Here is a 17614-nt window from a genome sequence, read left to right as displayed (position 1 = left end):
ATTAAGAAGGTGCCAAGCACGGGAAGAGTAACGAATCTTCCGCCGTGTCTTCTCGTGTCGCCGTGGAAATTATTCTTTCCTCCCTCGCGTTGCACGGCGCGTCTCTCCGCCACCGTTGTTTATCTCATTAAAGGAACGCGGAAAACGGATAATCCCCCGGTTGACAAATCGCGCCCGGCGTCGACGGAGTCGGTTCCCCGTCCGCTCCTTTCACCGGCGCGCGTAACTTTATCGCGGGAAGAAAAAACGAACGAGGTGGTAACGGAAGCGCCGAGCGGAAAGGGGTTTTAGAGTGCCGGCGACGTTAGGCGATGGATAGGGAAGTAACCGGGCCCAGCCTTACTGGCGGATACCAAGCTCCGTCGTAATGGACGCTTTAATTCCAAAGGAGAATAAATTGCAATTTTTCCGACCGTGCGGCGTCAGTCATGGAACCGCGAGAACGAACGGTTCCCTCGTTAGTTGTGCGAGCGGCGTCAAAGAAAAATAACGTGATTCAGTTGAATAGTATGCGCCGTGTTAAAAAATCTTGAAACGATCGGAGTTAATGAGATGATGTTTAACGATTTGGTTAAATAGAGAACACATCGCATCTTTGAGAAAGATTTGCACGTAATCTCATATCTGTGTCAATTCAGTTAAGAAATAATTAAAAACCCCATTAAATATTTTTGTCGGATTTATTAAGATCTTTCTAGCGCATTTATTTTACAATCAGAATGTTTCAGTGAAAATAGCCTCGAATCGCGCAATAAGAATCGATGGGGTCGAAGTATTCTTAGTTTAAACCAGTTCCCAGAATTCGGGTAATCGTGTTCGATTTCTTTTCTTATCTATAGATAATACGTCGATGGTATAAAATAAATTGTCGCTTCTATTATTGGAATTAATATCTATCTCGGCCGGATGATAGTCCAGAACAAATCGTGAGTTATATTTCGTTTAGCTCTGAAGCTTTAACTGCTTTAGCTCCTTTAACTGCTGATTCTTTTATATATATATATATATATATATATATATATATATATCCACGTGTTTAACTTTCTTTTTATAAAAAAAAGTACGCGTCTCGAAAATGTCGATTCGTATTAGCGACATATTTGCCTAAAAATGCAAGTCAAAAAGAACGAATGTCAAGCGTAGAAAAAAATATCGACATTATATTCCAATTTTATTTCATCAATTTAATTACATTTGTTTCGTTCAATATTTGCTCAAATGACCGTATATGTTTTCTCATATTACGTCGATGAAGCCGCTCGCGCACCGGCAAAATTTTCATTATTTTAACCCGGCCAGATTCCACTCGGCGTTGTTAACACATCATATTCGAGCAATGAGACACAAGTTCACCCTTACGCCGCGCTCGACCCATCTATCTCGGCCAAGTTTGAAATGTGTATCAGCACGCAGAAGAGCGTGGATGAAAATCCATTTAAATTAAATTAATATTTACCATACGGCCGAACGGAAAGAGAGCGCGATCGTACGCACGCGAGTTGAACGGAAGCTCCTACCTGGGATTTTAATACTAAAATGCAAATAAATTTCGCATAATTATCTATGATAAACCTGCATTGTATTCGCACATGTGCAGTATATTCGCCTATCGAATGCATTATCCCGCGTCCTCTTCTCCCCCTACTAACGTCTCACCTTTGTGGACACCTTTCACCCCCGCGGACGTTATCGTTATACATATGCATATATGCATATATATAAATAAACGTGTGTATATATATATGCATAAATGGCCGCGTTTACAATCAATGCTAGTGGAAGCGAGATGACATCGGCGCGACGACTCTGTAGCTGCATCGGAAATTGCACACACGGTGTATCGACCCGACGGCACGAAATTTCGAGCGAGCCGGCATGGAGGTTCGTCCTCTTTCGAATTCGGCCGTGGTACCGGCGAGCCCGAAATGACTCCCGATCCGTAATTACCGCCCCTGTTTCGTTTCCATAAATGAGCCCTGCGTACGTCGCGCCGCGCGTGCTCGCGTTCACGTGTTATTTAGGGGCCGGGCGTATATCAGAATCCGTTTAAACGCATCCCGTATTTGTTTCGCGATTCGCCCACCAAAACTCGTCCTCGACAGCCCGCGGGGAACGCGTTAATGTAATTGCCGCGTATTTTCAGTAATATTCCTACAGCGGCCGCGCGTTTTCCGATGCGCGCCGGGTCTTCGTTGAAAATCACGGCTTTAATACGGCTGCATTTTGATATTAATTAGCGATAGTATCGCTCGCACGGGCACGCCTTTCAGGGATTAACCACGTGACGAAATTGATTGAAGCGTTACGTATCAGCACGGTCTCGATGGCCGAGCGCGGTCGATATTCTCTCCATACTCTTGTCGATCGAAAATTCTACGTATATATTTATTGCTGTACTTATTGGCGGTTCTTGAAAGCCTTCTTTTTTTTTGTACGATGTCACGAAGCATCGTTCGCGCGTGCGTTCGCCAGCCTCGAATCGATTTTATAATACGTTCGGTAGTCACTAACGCGTAATGTTATTCAAATCGCATGCAGATTGCTCCGTTATCGGCTACTTTTTCAATTACGACGTGGCGGGCTATAAAATGTAATGCCGACACCAGGAGCGAAACTTTTTCTCCAAGTTATCTGAGCCCGTGCCGAATAGCTATAAACTTTAAGTATAAGATATTGCCGTCGCGCATTTTTATACGGATTCGCGATCGATTCGTCGCGCGAAAAGTCGCGATTGCTAGCGTCGTATTATAGGGTAGTACGGTAGAATCTACTTCGAATGTCGGGCAATAGTGCGACATGCATCCAATACTGACACTCTTTACTGCGAAATGTTTCACGACCCGGTTACGTGCGTCCCCGATTGCGTTGGACTCTGACCTTTTCACAAATAACTTTATTGCGGGACGAGAAACATTTTCCCGTGTGTTGCACACAGAATTACGCGCGGATAACTTTCCGTGGATACGCGAGGATCGTCCTGAAAGTCTTCGTCCTGTGTTACTATTTTCATTTCCGGCAGAGCGCATCTCTCCTCGTCCCTGGAATACTCTCTCACTTTCACTCCTCCTCTCTCTCTCTCTCTTTATTTCTCTCTCTCCTCTTCCCTCCTCTCTCTCTTTAAAAGTGGTCCGACATTCATTTCGCGGGATGCAACGACGGCATGCCTCGCTTTTCGCAATCTAATTTTCACCGGCGTTTAATCTTTGTGTACACTCGCCGGCTCGCGTGCAACCCGGCAGCGCGAAAATCTCTCAGGAAAGAGCAGCGAGTGTCGGGCACGTGCAAGCTTTTCCAATATTTTTCGAGCCGAGCTATTACTCCCGCCTTGACAACGTGCCCCTACACCTCTCGCGTGTTTTTCCCTTATCGTTTCAGTCAAAATCACATTCATCGGCCTCTCGTGCAAATTTTTTTTTTTTATCTTCTCACCGAAAATGATTTATTCGCGAGGAGAAGATAGCGGGAATGGGAGAATTTCGGAAAAATAAATGTCAGCGGCTAAAGTAAATTAACCCTCAAATATTCGACGCATTTTTCGGGCTCTAATTCGTTAAATCGTTACATAAAAAATAACGCTAAATTAATCTTCACCACAATTGGATTCATAAAGATTATATCCCCCGTTATATTTACGATATATATTTCCAGCTAACACAGTCGGATATGATAAATCAATTATTGGAATATAATAGGCTAATAGCGCCTGCGTTAGATACGTTTACGGTTGCGGCCAATGAATGTGTATACATTTACTAGCTTAATTTCGCTCATTCCAAATTAAACAGATATTAACTTGTCATTAATAATTCTAATTATTCGCATATGTAAAAACTCTTTCAAATTGTGTTAAAAGTAATTTCTTGCTTGTGCATATAATAGAGAAGAACGATTTTATTATATTCCAGAATTTCTCGGTGAGACAACAGTTGGAAAAATTGTCTTGGATTATTACCGACGCGAGCTAGCTACTTCAGCATCTACAATCGAAAAACGAAGCAAAATGAATGCAGCGTGGCTAAATTACGCAGACAATTAAATGAAACAAATTGCACATTGGCACTGTTATATCCCCCGCGAGCTTTATCTGTATTGCATTTTGAATTGCTGACCAGACGGGGATCGAATCGATAGTATAGTTGCAGTGGGGGATGGTCCTCCTTCGCGAACGACCTCTTTCCTATTTTTGTTCTATCCCTCTGTTTCCCCGTTCATCCACTTTTAATGGAATCGGGCAAACGGTCACTTTTAGCGGCGGAAGATCGAAAACTGCTGCAGCCGAGAGATAGACTCGGTATTTGCTATGTTGGAATTTAACTGGCACTCGCTTCTCCGTATACATCGGAACTTTTGGAGATTCTGATCGCTCGGAAACGACATTCCGCAAATGGTGTCGTAAACCTTCCTCGATTGTGTATAATTTGCATTTCAATAATGTTGTCGATACCGACGCTGCTGTAAATATCTTTTCAAGTAAACGTTGTTATTCTTAGTAAAGTCGAGTATTGAAAAATAACATAGCTCGCCGACTTGTTATTACTGTTCTATTTATATTCATTGAAATTTTATTATAATAGCAATCGCATTATCCACATACATTTCGATAGAGGCACTAAACATTTCCGTGATGTGTCTGCGAAAGTTACACTGCGAGTTCAAGAGATAAAATCGCGGCAAATTGTATAAAAAGCATCGCTACACACGCACACGTACCTACATGCACACATACGCGAAAACGGTAAGTCGTAGCCTTGTTGTACACGCGTGTACGTGTACCATGTGTACACAGCGACCGTGGTCGACTAATGGACCTGTTACGAGCAATTCCGGTGGAACGACAATTGCGCGCGGAGGTACAATACGTTCGGATAAGAGTAATTTCGAATGCACAATTCGATCAAAAATTACCTGTGCTTCGTCGGCGGAATAATATTTAGCTTGAATTACGTCCGACCGAAGAGCGCGTGTGTGCGCATACGTGCGTGAAGTGTCCACGACCTGCGTTTGTAGATTAGAGTGGTCATACCTGTCAACTGTAGAATCGTCGAGTCTCTTGTACCATATGCATTTTTTGCAAATTTAACTTTTCATTGCGAAAACGACGAGCTCGCACTCATTACTCGGCTACATTTTTATTCCTGTTCCTTTCACAAAAAAGATAGTTTTTATCCATCTATAATATAAGGTTATTTTATACTTTTTCTGTTTTATGATTTTTTCGAGATTAAGTCACCATTAATAAAAGTTAACATAATTTATTTGATTTATCTATGTTTTTTTATTTTTGTATTTCTACCCGTTTGTTTTTTATAATTATACAAAAATTAATTTTTATAAAAACTTTAATTTTATAGAAATAATATAAACATTATTTGAGTGTGCCTATAATATTATATTATCACTTTCTTCGAAAGCAAAAGTCTCACTCGAATCAAGAATATTTTAAGAGTACTTCTCTCGCGTATATTGCGCATCAACGTTTACCGCGATAAACTGCTATTATTTTTCGATACATTCTTCTTTTTATACCCGATAAAGTGTGTCATTTGATGATACGATGGACAGACGCCGTTTTAAAAATGCTGCAATAAAATCTCACACGAGCCACGGGATCGCAAACTCTCCCGGAACGATTGCACTTTGGATTAAAAAGTTTTTTACTGCGTGTGATGTACTCCGACGTCGTAAAAGTATGTCTAATGACCCAGAAAAAGGAGACGCCGATGCCGCGCCGTGGCAAGTAGTATAAGTCGAGTTTATCGCGTACCGGGGTACCCCGTAAACGTCGGGTAGATATTTTTCGGTCGTATAAACGATCGTATAAACGTCTCGGCATTAGCTCGACTGCGCCAAGATAAACATTCTTTTAACACCCTCGGCTGGAAAATCACATTTTATTATTATCCGTTAGTCCCATTATGAATAGGCGTTTCGACGTTTGAACCAAGCAAATCAAGATCGATGTTGGCAAAACGTTTGACTGTAAAAAGATAAGATAAAAAGCTGTGTACATCTCGATATGTCTCGCCGCCAGCGGTCCACTCTCTCGCAGGTCGCTACACTTTTTATTTAAGCTCTTAACTCGCGGAAATAATACTCATAAACGACGTGTCGATTTTCCCGACGTAGGATCAACACGATCGAAAAGTTCCGAGACCAATTTAGAACGAGCAGTAGTCCCGTTCCAGATAGCGCATCTCTGGATGTCGTCCCTTCTCTACGACGATTCTCTTTTACGTTTCTCTCTCTCTCTCTCTCTCTCTCTCTCTCTCTTTTTCCTCTTTCTTCTCCCTCTCGCTTCTTCTCTTCCTCTTTCTCCGGAGACCGCTCGACATCGCAGCGAAGCGCGGCGTTGGTCTGACAAAGGAGCGCGTCACGTTCATCCATCTTGCACCGGCCGTCTCTTTATTCCCGAGGTTAAAAGCAGCGGAGGCAGTTTGGACTTCCCGCCGCACTAAATCCACTAATTTCGGTCACCGACTTCTGGCCCGGTGCATTCGTGTAGCCACCGCGCCGTGCCGCGCCACGCCGTGCGATCGATGACGGGAGAGATACGCCGTTCTCGCCCGACGAGTATAAATTTCGCGAGCGCAATCAGATCGGACTTTTACGACGTTAATTCGTAGAAGGCTGCAAACGCCCGCTCGGAACCCGATACAATTATCGGGAACGTTATTCTCGGGATCTCGATTCTCTTTCGGGAAGTGCGCGGATACGCTTTCGCTCTAAAACCAAAGTGTCCTGCTTTTCGGCCGCAAGCTCCGGCCATTTTTACATATCGAAAATTTTCCGGCTTCCGGACTTAACGCTCGGGTGTGCTGTCCGTCATCTTCTATATTTTAACTAAAATCTACGAAAGCCATTCTAAATGATGAAAAGTAGACTAATGACCCGAATTTGCGAGAAGGAGACTAATTACCCAAGCAGAGTTGATGTAGAAAGAAAATATCTGCGTAACCGAGGACTGCAATTTTCCTTTGCAAATTAACGTTTTCCTACGCTGGCCGAGCGAGCGAGCGAGCGAGCGAGCGCAACCGTGAACTTTTTACTTAAATTTTAACACGAGAAACGAGAAACGTTAAAACGCGCAATTTTCATGAACGAAGGGTCCAGTTTTATATAATTTTCTGCTACTTTGCGATTCTTTATAAAACGATCACTTGATTTCCAGTGCAAATAGCTGAAATAATCTTTATCTAGGTATAATACAATTTTATTCTGCCTTTTAGTACTGTTAATTTGAATTACTATTAATATTTTTATTACACGAAAATTTAATAACTTTTTATTGCATTCGAAATAAATTTGATAATTTAAAAAATGAAACAGACTGCAAGTGTCACAACTATTTAAAATTATTTTTTATCGTCAAGCAAGTTTCATGTAATAAAGGCAATATCATTGTGAAAAACTGTAGATAGAAACTGTACATAAAAACGATATTTAAGACATGTTTTACAAAAATAAACTCCAAATGATAAAAAATAAAATAAAATAATTATCAATTAAAAAGATACTCGCAGGCTTTTTGTATTCTCTAATCTATCTTCTATTCTTTAATCGGCGAGGAAAAGAAAATCTTATTTTTGCCATGAAATGGCGTGTTAAAGCAGACGAAGTCTCAAAATGCGCCTCAAATAGCAGCCTGGCCGCATGACCATCACACAGAAATCCTATTGTAAGTTGAGGTCTAATCAGAGAACCCCGCGTGTTCTTTTTGTTCACAGGTCCGCCGACGATCCTGGTGAAGCCACAATCACAGCAGGTGAAGGCAGGCGGAATAGCGAGCTTCTACTGCACTGCGGAAGGAGCACCGCCGCCCCAAATACACTGGCGAAAGAACGGCAAGAGAATCTCACGTAAGTCCGCGCACTTTCGCACATATTCTCCTTCCCTGTCTCCGACCCGGTTTGCGTCTTCGAAATCGCCACCGGTTCGTTGAGAATGCTCGAGGGTGCGCTCTTCGGCCTTCGACCTGCACGCGAAATCTGTATCTTCTCGTTTCACGAGAACCAGAGACACCGGTGAAAACGAATGAAAATTTTATCTAAATTAAAAAGTTCTCCTGACCTGGATTCTTCGCTTTTCATTTTCACGTCTTTCCCGGTACCGTTTCGTCCGCACGCGTTCATCCATTTTGCCGCATTTCTTCCTATATCGTGCATCTCGCTTTCTCTTAGTCGATTCGAACTATTCTTAGTCTCTGTCCGAGTGATTTTTGCACTCGTACACGACGGAAACCGAACGAGTTGCGTTGGATGTTTCGCGAAATGCATATGCGTCGTATCTGATCTTTTTGTCAGGCTTCGTACGACCAAACAGTTTGCGACAGCTCGACGTACTTCCATAAACCGAATTGCAATGACCAGGATAGTAACTCCTCGAAAATAGTTGCATATATTGACCTCCGGCTTAATCCATTCGTAATATAATAGCTTTCATAGAATTTGAATTCTGTTCCTGTAATATTCATGAATTTGTGGTTAATTCGTTTGACCTTTAGTAAACTAGGAATATATTTCCATAAATGAGTGTTATTTTAGGAAAACCGAAAAACAAGTTTTTGACTTACAATTAGTATTTTTTCTGTGTCAATCAAAACGTCATTTTCTGACAGTATTTCTTGTAGATAACTGCCAATATCGATAGACTGTTAACTGCTAAACATAGATAAATTACTTGAACCAAGTGAGCCACTTGTCGAAAAACTCGGAAATGCCAATTTGAAGATCGAATCTCGAGCTTCGTATATTACATTCTCATACGTTCGGAAGAACCAGCAAATCCCGCGAGATGATCCCCGATGACGCGCAATGGTTTCGCATAACATTCGGTCTGATCCGCGGAATGTATGTGCCCGAGCGATCACGGGACGGTCCATATTCGTCGTCGATTCTCTAATCCGACGAGGAACACCCGACGAGATAATGGCCAGCGACCGCTTGTAACATTCTGGACGCCAATTCGCGGTGAGCGCGGACGGACGGCGCGGACGGGGCCGGGGGGAGACGATAACCGGGGCGGGCCGCCCGCTCTCGAAATTTATACAGACGCGCGATCCAATTCCCATTCAATATTTCTCGGGCCGCGGAATTGGATACGAGAGGACACACATACCTCCCTTTTATTAGATTCCGCAACGGCGCAATTTTCGATCTTATATCGCCCGTTGCCGCCGCGCCGATCATTTTCGCGCGAGCGCGCGGCCCCCTCGATCGTGCCGGTATTTTTCCTCGCCTTTTGTGACGAGGGTTTTCCTTTTTACGGTGCCGACGTCCGCCTCAATCTTCCGTCTTATGTCGACAGAATCCCAGTCCCGGTATGTGGTGCACCAGTATGAAAATGGTGCTTTACTGCGGATCGAACCTGTCAAGCCGGGGCGCGACAATACCAACTACGAGTGCCTAGCTGAGAACGGAGTCGGCGACGCTGTTTCAGCCGAGGCGACGCTCACCGGTTACGAAAGTAAGTGAGATTGCCGTTATTATCATTCATTTGCGCTGATAGGCGAGCGAATCCCCCATTTCTCAGCGAGGAAAATCCCATTTCTCAAAGGGAGATTATTTTTGATACAATCAACGTCTTCCACTTCTTAATTACCATATACTTGAAGACGAAAACAAAAGGAAAGAGATCATTAATTTGCACGTTTTCAAAACTGATTTATCCTACTTATTTGTCTCACGCGTTTTCTGATTAAATAATGAATATTATTAGTTCTCGCGAGATTCAAACATGCTTTTTCTGTAATAATTTTACTTCGGGATCTCGGCTACAAATTAAATAATTCTCTGCTATTGTCTTTTATTTCCATTTCAAAAGTTCATTTAAATTTACTCTGCGTCCTTTTCCGATAAAAATCTGCTCTGTACGAAAATTATAAAGTGCTCCAATACGCGAGAAATTGCAAAAATTTACAAACTACCGCAGAACATGTTATGGCTTATGATATTTTTATTAATTACGATTAAACGAAATAAAGTATGGAGATAATTGGATTCTTTGCAAGCACGAAGTCACGCGTATAACGAGAATATTCCGCGAACAAAACGTATACCTACGTATACATATGCCAGCAAAAAGAGATATATCACTCAACCTTGTCGCGTAAAATTTTGCTTTTACGACAGCACTGCATGAAAGAAAGAGAAAGGCCCTTATTCTGAAACTGCATGTCCCGGCATAATTTTCGTCGGCAGGCTTGGTGCTCAAAAGGACTACGTTATACGATACGATGGAAAGTTTTAGTTTTATCCTGCCGGTGGTAGTGGTAAACCGAGTACACGGTTTGTGTTTTATAACAAAGTCACTTGCCTTGGGGATAGTTTTCCCGGACGATATCGCGTAATAACTATTAGCGCTATCGGGGACGTCGCTACGTTGTTTAATATTTAAAGGAAGCTTCCGGTACAGCTGCTACCGTTTGGTAATGTTCGAAGCTTTAAGCTTCCTCCTATCTCGCGTGTACTATGGAGTTTGACTGTGACGCGCGCGGATAACGGCTTCTGAACTGTTTACTGATTTAGACCTCACTTAAACGCACTTCGAGTCGACGTGGACGATGATGTATTATCATTCATTTGTGATTGATCCTTCAATGACACTTCGATTACATCGCTTCTAAATCGCTGCCTTTCCGAAATTAAGATTAAAAATCTAATGTTTTTCAATCACTTGTTTAAAATGCTGATATTACGAAGTATTTCGAGGCTTTGCTCGAGTTCGGCCGATCACATCGATATAGCGAGCGTGGCAAGGTAAATCTTTCTAAATCTGAAATTAAACAAGAAACTTTGCCCACATTTTGCTCAACTTCTTTCTTCCTCTATTTTCTCAGCTATGCGGTATTTATACGGAAGACCGGTTAGCTTAATGGCGTCCGATTCGACGACCAAGACGGCAAACGACGTAATGAGGGAAGAAAAAACCACCGCGCCGCGAAACCCTACCCGTTCCCGAGGGAGAATCTCTTGAACTTTCGCAAAACGTTTTAATTGGCTTGGCCAGCCGTTTAATTTAATTCTAATTTCGTTTCTCGAATATGTTTGCTCGTGATTTCCTCAACGGGGAAGAAAACAACGCCCGACTGTGTTTTTGTCCTTTCGGTATTCTTTAAGGTTTTCTTTATTCCATCTTGTTTTCGTTCATCGATGATGCCGTACCGACCTATCCAATATGCGCGTCAAGCTTTTTTTTATCTCGATTGTTGGACATTTCCTGTCAATGCTACTCTCATCCGGTGGCCGGTCCGTTCCTCGTAAATCACGGATATTCTCTGAAACCTCCGCTGCGATTTCAATTTATTTGTTATAAAGTTGATTCCGGCCAGATGAGCCTGTTCCCACGGGCGCAATAATAATGCGCGCGTGCGTGGGCTATCGTGAAATCAGTATACGTCAAATTGAACGTTTTTGTCGTGCCGTTTATTCGCACTCCTATTTTATTTGCGAATCATTAATGCGCGTTGGTCGAGAGAGAGAGAGAGAGAGAGAGAGAAACAAAGAAAAAAAATAGAACATAGACTTCCTGATAAATGAAAATAATTTCGTCGGCATCACAAAGCATAATATTGTACATTCCACGTCGACTACGCGCCACATCGTCGTCCCGAGCGTCTGTCCGCGCTCCAAATAATTCAGCGAGCTTTTACTCCGGCTGGCCGGCCGAGATATTTTTGAAGGGCGCACGAAAAAAAGCTTTGATGAAAGACAAAGTTAATTCCGTCTATGTATTCCGGAATTAAAGGCCAAATTGAGGATTTAAGCAGGGAAAGAGGGCAACCGTCAAGAGAGCGCGTTTTGCTAATTGCTCGCTAAATCGCGACACATACCGCGAAAATTGAGCACCTTTTTTGCTCGTGCTTGAGTGCTCACCTGATTAATTGCTGACTGTCGACGACGCACATGTGTACATTTATGTTTGTATATTTTTATAAATGTATCCTCGTTTATGTCGCGAAATGACTACTGAGGGAAGCGTCGTTTTTTTTTCTTTTTTTTTCTCGTAAAAATCGCTTTTGCATTTCGTGTAAAACTTTTAAGAGCGATTATCCGATAGTTCTTTTTTTTCTGCTAAATTTCATAATTACGGAAATTACTCAAAGGGAATAATATTCCTTGATAAGTGATGTTTTCGCGAACCATGTGCTTCGCTATTTACTGCCAGGCTGTAAGCTCGTGTCGGCCATATCGACCCCCGACCGTACGTATACCACGCAAACTTCGTTATCCAATCCATTGATACGATAAATACCTGCAAGCTCGCGGTAAAGCCTCATTCGGATAATGCGATTAATTGTTAGCCGAGGCATGTAATGATATAATGACGTAGCAATCGCGCGTGGTTATACGATACGCGCGTGCAGAAAACAAAAACACAAACGATTGGTCAGATAATTGAAATATTGACCGAGCATCTGCAGTTTATTTGTTTTACTTATCGCATTTCCAAAATAAATTCTTTTATAATGATTGGGAGATAACATTACATCGGAAATGATAATTGTGTAGTATTACGTACGTGTTACCTTCGCCAAGATAGTTTATACCAAATCGAGATATCAGTCGTAGAAATATTTTTCCGTTAAATCTGTATAATAATAATAAAATTTTCAATAATTGCATCGCGTCTTCGTACCTATGTCGTGAAACTCGAACACTTGTAAAACCACAATAGAGGCAATAAATGCGAGGTATGATGCGCGAGGAACATCGGATATAATGTAAGGATCAGCGAGCATTACGAGAAACACCGCCATCGCCATTGTAGAATTTTCATGAGAATTTTGTTCCCCTTTTCTTCCATCGCGTAGTACAACCATTCTTTCTTACGGCAAAAATCTGAAAACCATTTCGAGATACGGTTCAGCAAACTGCGTACTGGCTTCTGTTGTTATTATTGCAATTTTATTCCACGAATTTCTGCTACGTATCGTGATTCGAGATATCGCACCACAAGGAATTATTTGTATCCGATCGTAATTATAAATACCTTTAGTAATAAAACTATTTTTGGTAAATCCATAATATAGAAAGTCACGTTAAAAAAACATTGATATTCAAGAAGTATAAATCTGAACCTTAGAGGTAAATATTTTATTTCTTTTTTTATTCGCATCATACTTACATTATATTTCTGTACCTTAGAGATAGAGAATCGTACCTCCATTATTATGAAATTTGAGAAAACAGGATTTGAAGTTTTAAATAAGAAAATGTATTTTTTTAGATAAAAAATACAAGTAACTCTCGATTTATTGAGTTTTTAATAAAATAATGTAACTGGCATGTTTAATACAGTACAACTGCCAATAACGCGCAAAAAATACCTGGTTTAAAATTGAGACTATGAAAATGTTTAATATAACTTTTCTTTAACGTTATATGTTAGGAACTAGACAGAAGATAGACGTACCCTTTATCGTCATGTAATTTAAGCTCCTGATATATCGAAAAATGTACTATTATAACTCCATTTTGACAAAAACTGGACATACGATTTTTTATTTCTAAGGTACAGAAATATAATGCAAGTATGACGCGAATAAAAAATAACAAATTATCACGTTTCTAGTTCTATGTAAATTCAAAGAAATTACCTTTCTCTAAATAGAAGACTTGTAGGTACAATATTTTCCTATAAGAAAAACAAAAATAATTTATCGAAGTCGTATTCGTTTTATTGATACAGATCGCTACTGATATTCTAAAAAAGAACTTGGTATGAAGGGAAGCGTCTGAATTCATTGTTTGCGCAAGAACAACAGACGATATCTGAATTCAATGCAACGGTAATTGCACCGCCAACAAGTAACAGGATAAAAATTTGTCGATTTACGTGGGAACGTGATGGCGACACGACAGTTCCTCGCTCCAGGATTCCCCGAAGCGCGGCTGCAGGTTCTTGCGCGTCGCGCAACAAAAACACGCCGTTGAATTATTGGTTGCGTTTCTCTCGACAGGATAATGTCGTTTTCCAGTGATGTGTTCTTGGATCGATGTTTCCCTTCGTACGAACAAAACAACGCACGTCCGAGAGAGCCCCGAAAGTTTCCAGCGGCAAATAAAAGATACTATCCCACGATTCTCGCTCTCTGCGATTTCGCCACGGGGAGAGTCGTGTAATATTAAAGTCGGCCGGGCCTTGTATGTCGTGTCACGTTTTCGTTCCCGGGGCGATTCATCGTGCTCCGCCGCTAAATGCACAAAGTATATTAACCCTCCTGATGACGGAGGGTGCCCCAATTTTCGCGTCCCCCGTAGGGGGATGCGGAATTAAATTTGCACGAGAACTAAGTGGCGTCTTTGGTTCTCGTAGCCGCGCCCGGGCGAACTAGCCACTTCGTTCTACACACTCCGCATCGAAACGTCGAAAGTTCGTACGGAATGGCTATCGTCCTATCTCTCCTTCGAAACTTGGTCGCGATATAATTCTTTTAGGACGCCCGTCGGCCACCGAACCAACGGAATACAGAAGCGATGATGGGGGGGGGGATGATGCCGTTTTAATTGCCACCGTACAATCGGCACCCGATGTAAGAACGCTGGATGGACGGTCGACGGTATTCAAAATGGAAATTGCGTTAAATCCTGCACAGGCGCGAATAACGAATGAACAATGGCTCTATGGGGAAACGCTGTGTTACCTTGTTTCTTCCTCTTTGCCACAGCTCGCAGAGCGGTAATTAAGAGAGCGCTACGGGCGCAAGGATCGATGCGTCGCTATAATAACGGCATTATTTTAATGAGAGCGTTGTAATATTCATTTTAATTTCTTACTTCTGTGAAGCATTCACTTAAATCTTGACAATTATTGCTATAAATATATCTAATCCTGCGAATTAATAGGGATTGTAAAATCTACTGTACGAGATAACGATATGCTTTTAATCTATGGATTTTTCGTTTAATTCAGAATTGATTTTCTTTTCAATCAGAATCGGTAAAGCTTGCCGTTTGTCACAATCTTTCTATTTTCACTCTTAAATATTTTTTTCCCTAAGTTTATTTTTCAAATTATATAAATATGGTTTTACTATTTATTTATCTCTGCGACTTGATTCTCAAAAATCTCGAGATAGAGCGATCGCAAATAATAAATCCTATATTTTCGATCATTCTTTCTAAATTATTACGAAAAATATTGGTTTCTCGGTATTTTTATTGAGTTAATCATAAAATTGTAAAAGAATGCATAAGTAAAAGCTTGCTAAGACACTTTCTATAACGTTACTTATTTATCAAGTCAAATTGATCTCATTGCAATACATTACCCAACTTTAACCGTAGTCGGAAAGTAGGAGTTAATGATTTTAACTTTTGATTCGATTCGAGTGAACAAGTGCTCGGACGAATGCAAAATGCAGTTTAAGTTTATGCCGATTGTTGTTTTGCCGTCATCTCCGAGTTTCAAAACTACGAAACTTTGCTGCGAGGAACGAAGAACCGAACGATCGTTGGAGCATTGGCTAAATCCGATACTTAATTAACAAGCTGCATCGTGTGATTCCTTTTCCCTCTGCTCTGACTCGTCCGGTATCTGATCTCACGTCGTCGATGCGATTTGCCATCAGCGACTTTTTCGCTGGTGTGCTCTCGCAAGGCGCGTAAGAAAAATCCCGAAGAAAACAACCGGAGTCTCTCGCCTGTCCCCTCCCCCCGCCTTGTTCTCCAACCCTCCGCGAGAATCCGCTCTCCTTTTAGGCGGGGTAGTTCGGACGGAACTTTTGCCAAGTCGGACGTTTTAATTCGAGAAGCGATTGAGCACGAAAAACGAGACTACGAGGAAACTAAAGCCGCCTCGATAGACATCGTAAATAAGCTCCAGGTTTCCGCTCGTCGTATTCGCGTTCGCTACATGGAAATGTCGATTTGAGTGTGCGTGCCAGCACTCGTATTACGAAGTAGTTAAGAAAGCGGGGATTTTATGACCGCGCGGTTAAACCGGTATTTCCAGATTTCCGCCATAAAATCGTTAGTATCCGAGCTAAGTAAGGTTTAATTAATTATAATATCAGCGTCATCTGCGTAGCCGTTCTTATTATACCTGAATGTCATTAACGATTTTCCCCGGATGATTTTTAGCACGATGATTGAATGGAAAGTTATAAATTCAGAACATTAGAAACAAGAGAGCACTCCGATTTCACTATCATAAAGCCAATAAAAAAGATGAGCGTAGAAAAAAAATGTACAATAAAACTGACTATTTATATATTTGAGAATGAAATTATAAGAAATTAGTTAGTCACATTAATTAGATTAATGTGACTAACAAGTACAGAATCGCGGAATGAAGGAACCATTATGTTTTTATACAAATAAAAAAAATTTTTTTCCATTGCGTTGCGTGCAGAATGCGAATATTTTGCAAATGTCATCTTTACAATAAAATATTTAAACTGCGTGAACATAATTTAATAGACCCTTTGTGGTATCGACGATAAAAGGTTTTATTTTATTTTATATCTTTTTATTTATTTTTTGACATGCGCACGTTTTCTGGCGTAGGCACATTTAAATATTAGTTTATATAAAATAAAATCCATTGAACTTAAAAATTGCGAGAGACAATGGAATATATGTATGCACTGTTTTGCGAGCAAACGTGCAACGGATAATCCATTCAATCGTTCCATTCTATAGAATGCAAAAATCAATCCATTGTGTATTGGGGAAAATCGTGCATTTCAAAACCATAAGCCGTTTGTTTATCGCAATGAGCGATCGTTCTCCATTAATCCTACCGCTGTATACAGTAATATGAACTGAATCTAGACATATTTAATTGCCATTGCGCATCATCATAACTATACAAATGCGCGAAAAAATCTTTTAAAGCAACATAATATCGATATACGAGCACATTGGCAAATTACAAACCAATAATTATACTATAAATATGCCTACTACACATAATTTAAATCTCTATATATAAATTATACAAAATTCTCGCAGCGACACTCACGCTAACTTATGAGATTCGCCGCATGACGATTTGTTTTTGAAAGAAGAGTTGGATGCTATTAACGACTTCGAGATAGTCAATCAAATGTGGTGAGCATCGTGCACGAGTCCGGGCGGAAGTATCAGCACGAGCTCGCGTTGGCGGAAGTAGCACACCGGAGCGTGAAGAGCTTGAAGAGACCCGGAGAATTGTCAATCCCTAGATATTGTAACGGCCGATGTGAACCCCGAGTACGAGTGGAGGGCGCGTAGTACGCGCCGAGGGTGGACAATATTTACTCCTGTTTCGAAGAAAAAGAGCGGCGGGATTTCTGTTTCGAGCACAGGACTCTTTTGTTTCGCGTATACGGAGGGGTTGTTTTCTTTCGCCTTACTCCATTCCGCTTGTTTGTCCCCCGCTTTCGCCACGCAGTCAACCCACACTCCTCCGTCCCCGCCTCTCCCTTCTAACCCGCTCTCCGGTTACATGGAGCTTTTCTCTTGGCGGAATCAACAGTCGTAGAAACTCTCGCAGCGACCCTTACAATCGAACACGGTCTGCTCCGCGAGAGTCGAAAGCGAGAGGACGATTCACAAGGAGCGAGGAATTAGGGGAAACGCATAAACATCCCTCGGTAGAAGGCGCGTCTGCAGTTGGCTGCCTCTTCCATTGC

At 41.5% G+C, this 17614-nt stretch overlaps 1 protein-coding gene and 1 long non-coding RNA gene across 9 annotated transcripts in view; one reads left to right on the top strand and one right to left on the bottom strand.

The window, feature by feature from the left end:
- Lar (tyrosine-protein phosphatase Lar) overlaps positions 1-17614 on the top strand; it is a 380644-nt gene that overhangs the window by 256646 nt on the left and 106384 nt on the right. For all 8 annotated transcript variants that reach the window (XM_071795665.1, XM_071795666.1, XM_071795669.1 and 5 more), the window contains 2 exons: positions 7725-7856; positions 9304-9462. In XM_071795665.1, coding sequence (XP_071651766.1) covers positions 7725-7856; positions 9304-9462 — 291 coding nt within the window. The remainder of the gene's footprint in view (positions 1-7724; positions 7857-9303; positions 9463-17614) is intronic.
- Positions 1-17614, bottom strand: part of LOC139823292 (uncharacterized) — a 132445-nt gene that overhangs the window by 19180 nt on the left and 95651 nt on the right. The window lies entirely within an intron of this gene.

The sequence above is a fragment of the Temnothorax longispinosus genome, chromosome 12, assembly GCF_030848805.1.
Source record: "Temnothorax longispinosus isolate EJ_2023e chromosome 12, Tlon_JGU_v1, whole genome shotgun sequence".
NCBI lineage: Eukaryota > Metazoa > Arthropoda > Insecta > Hymenoptera > Formicidae > Temnothorax > Temnothorax longispinosus.
This window is presented reverse-complemented; position numbering and strand designations above follow the sequence as displayed.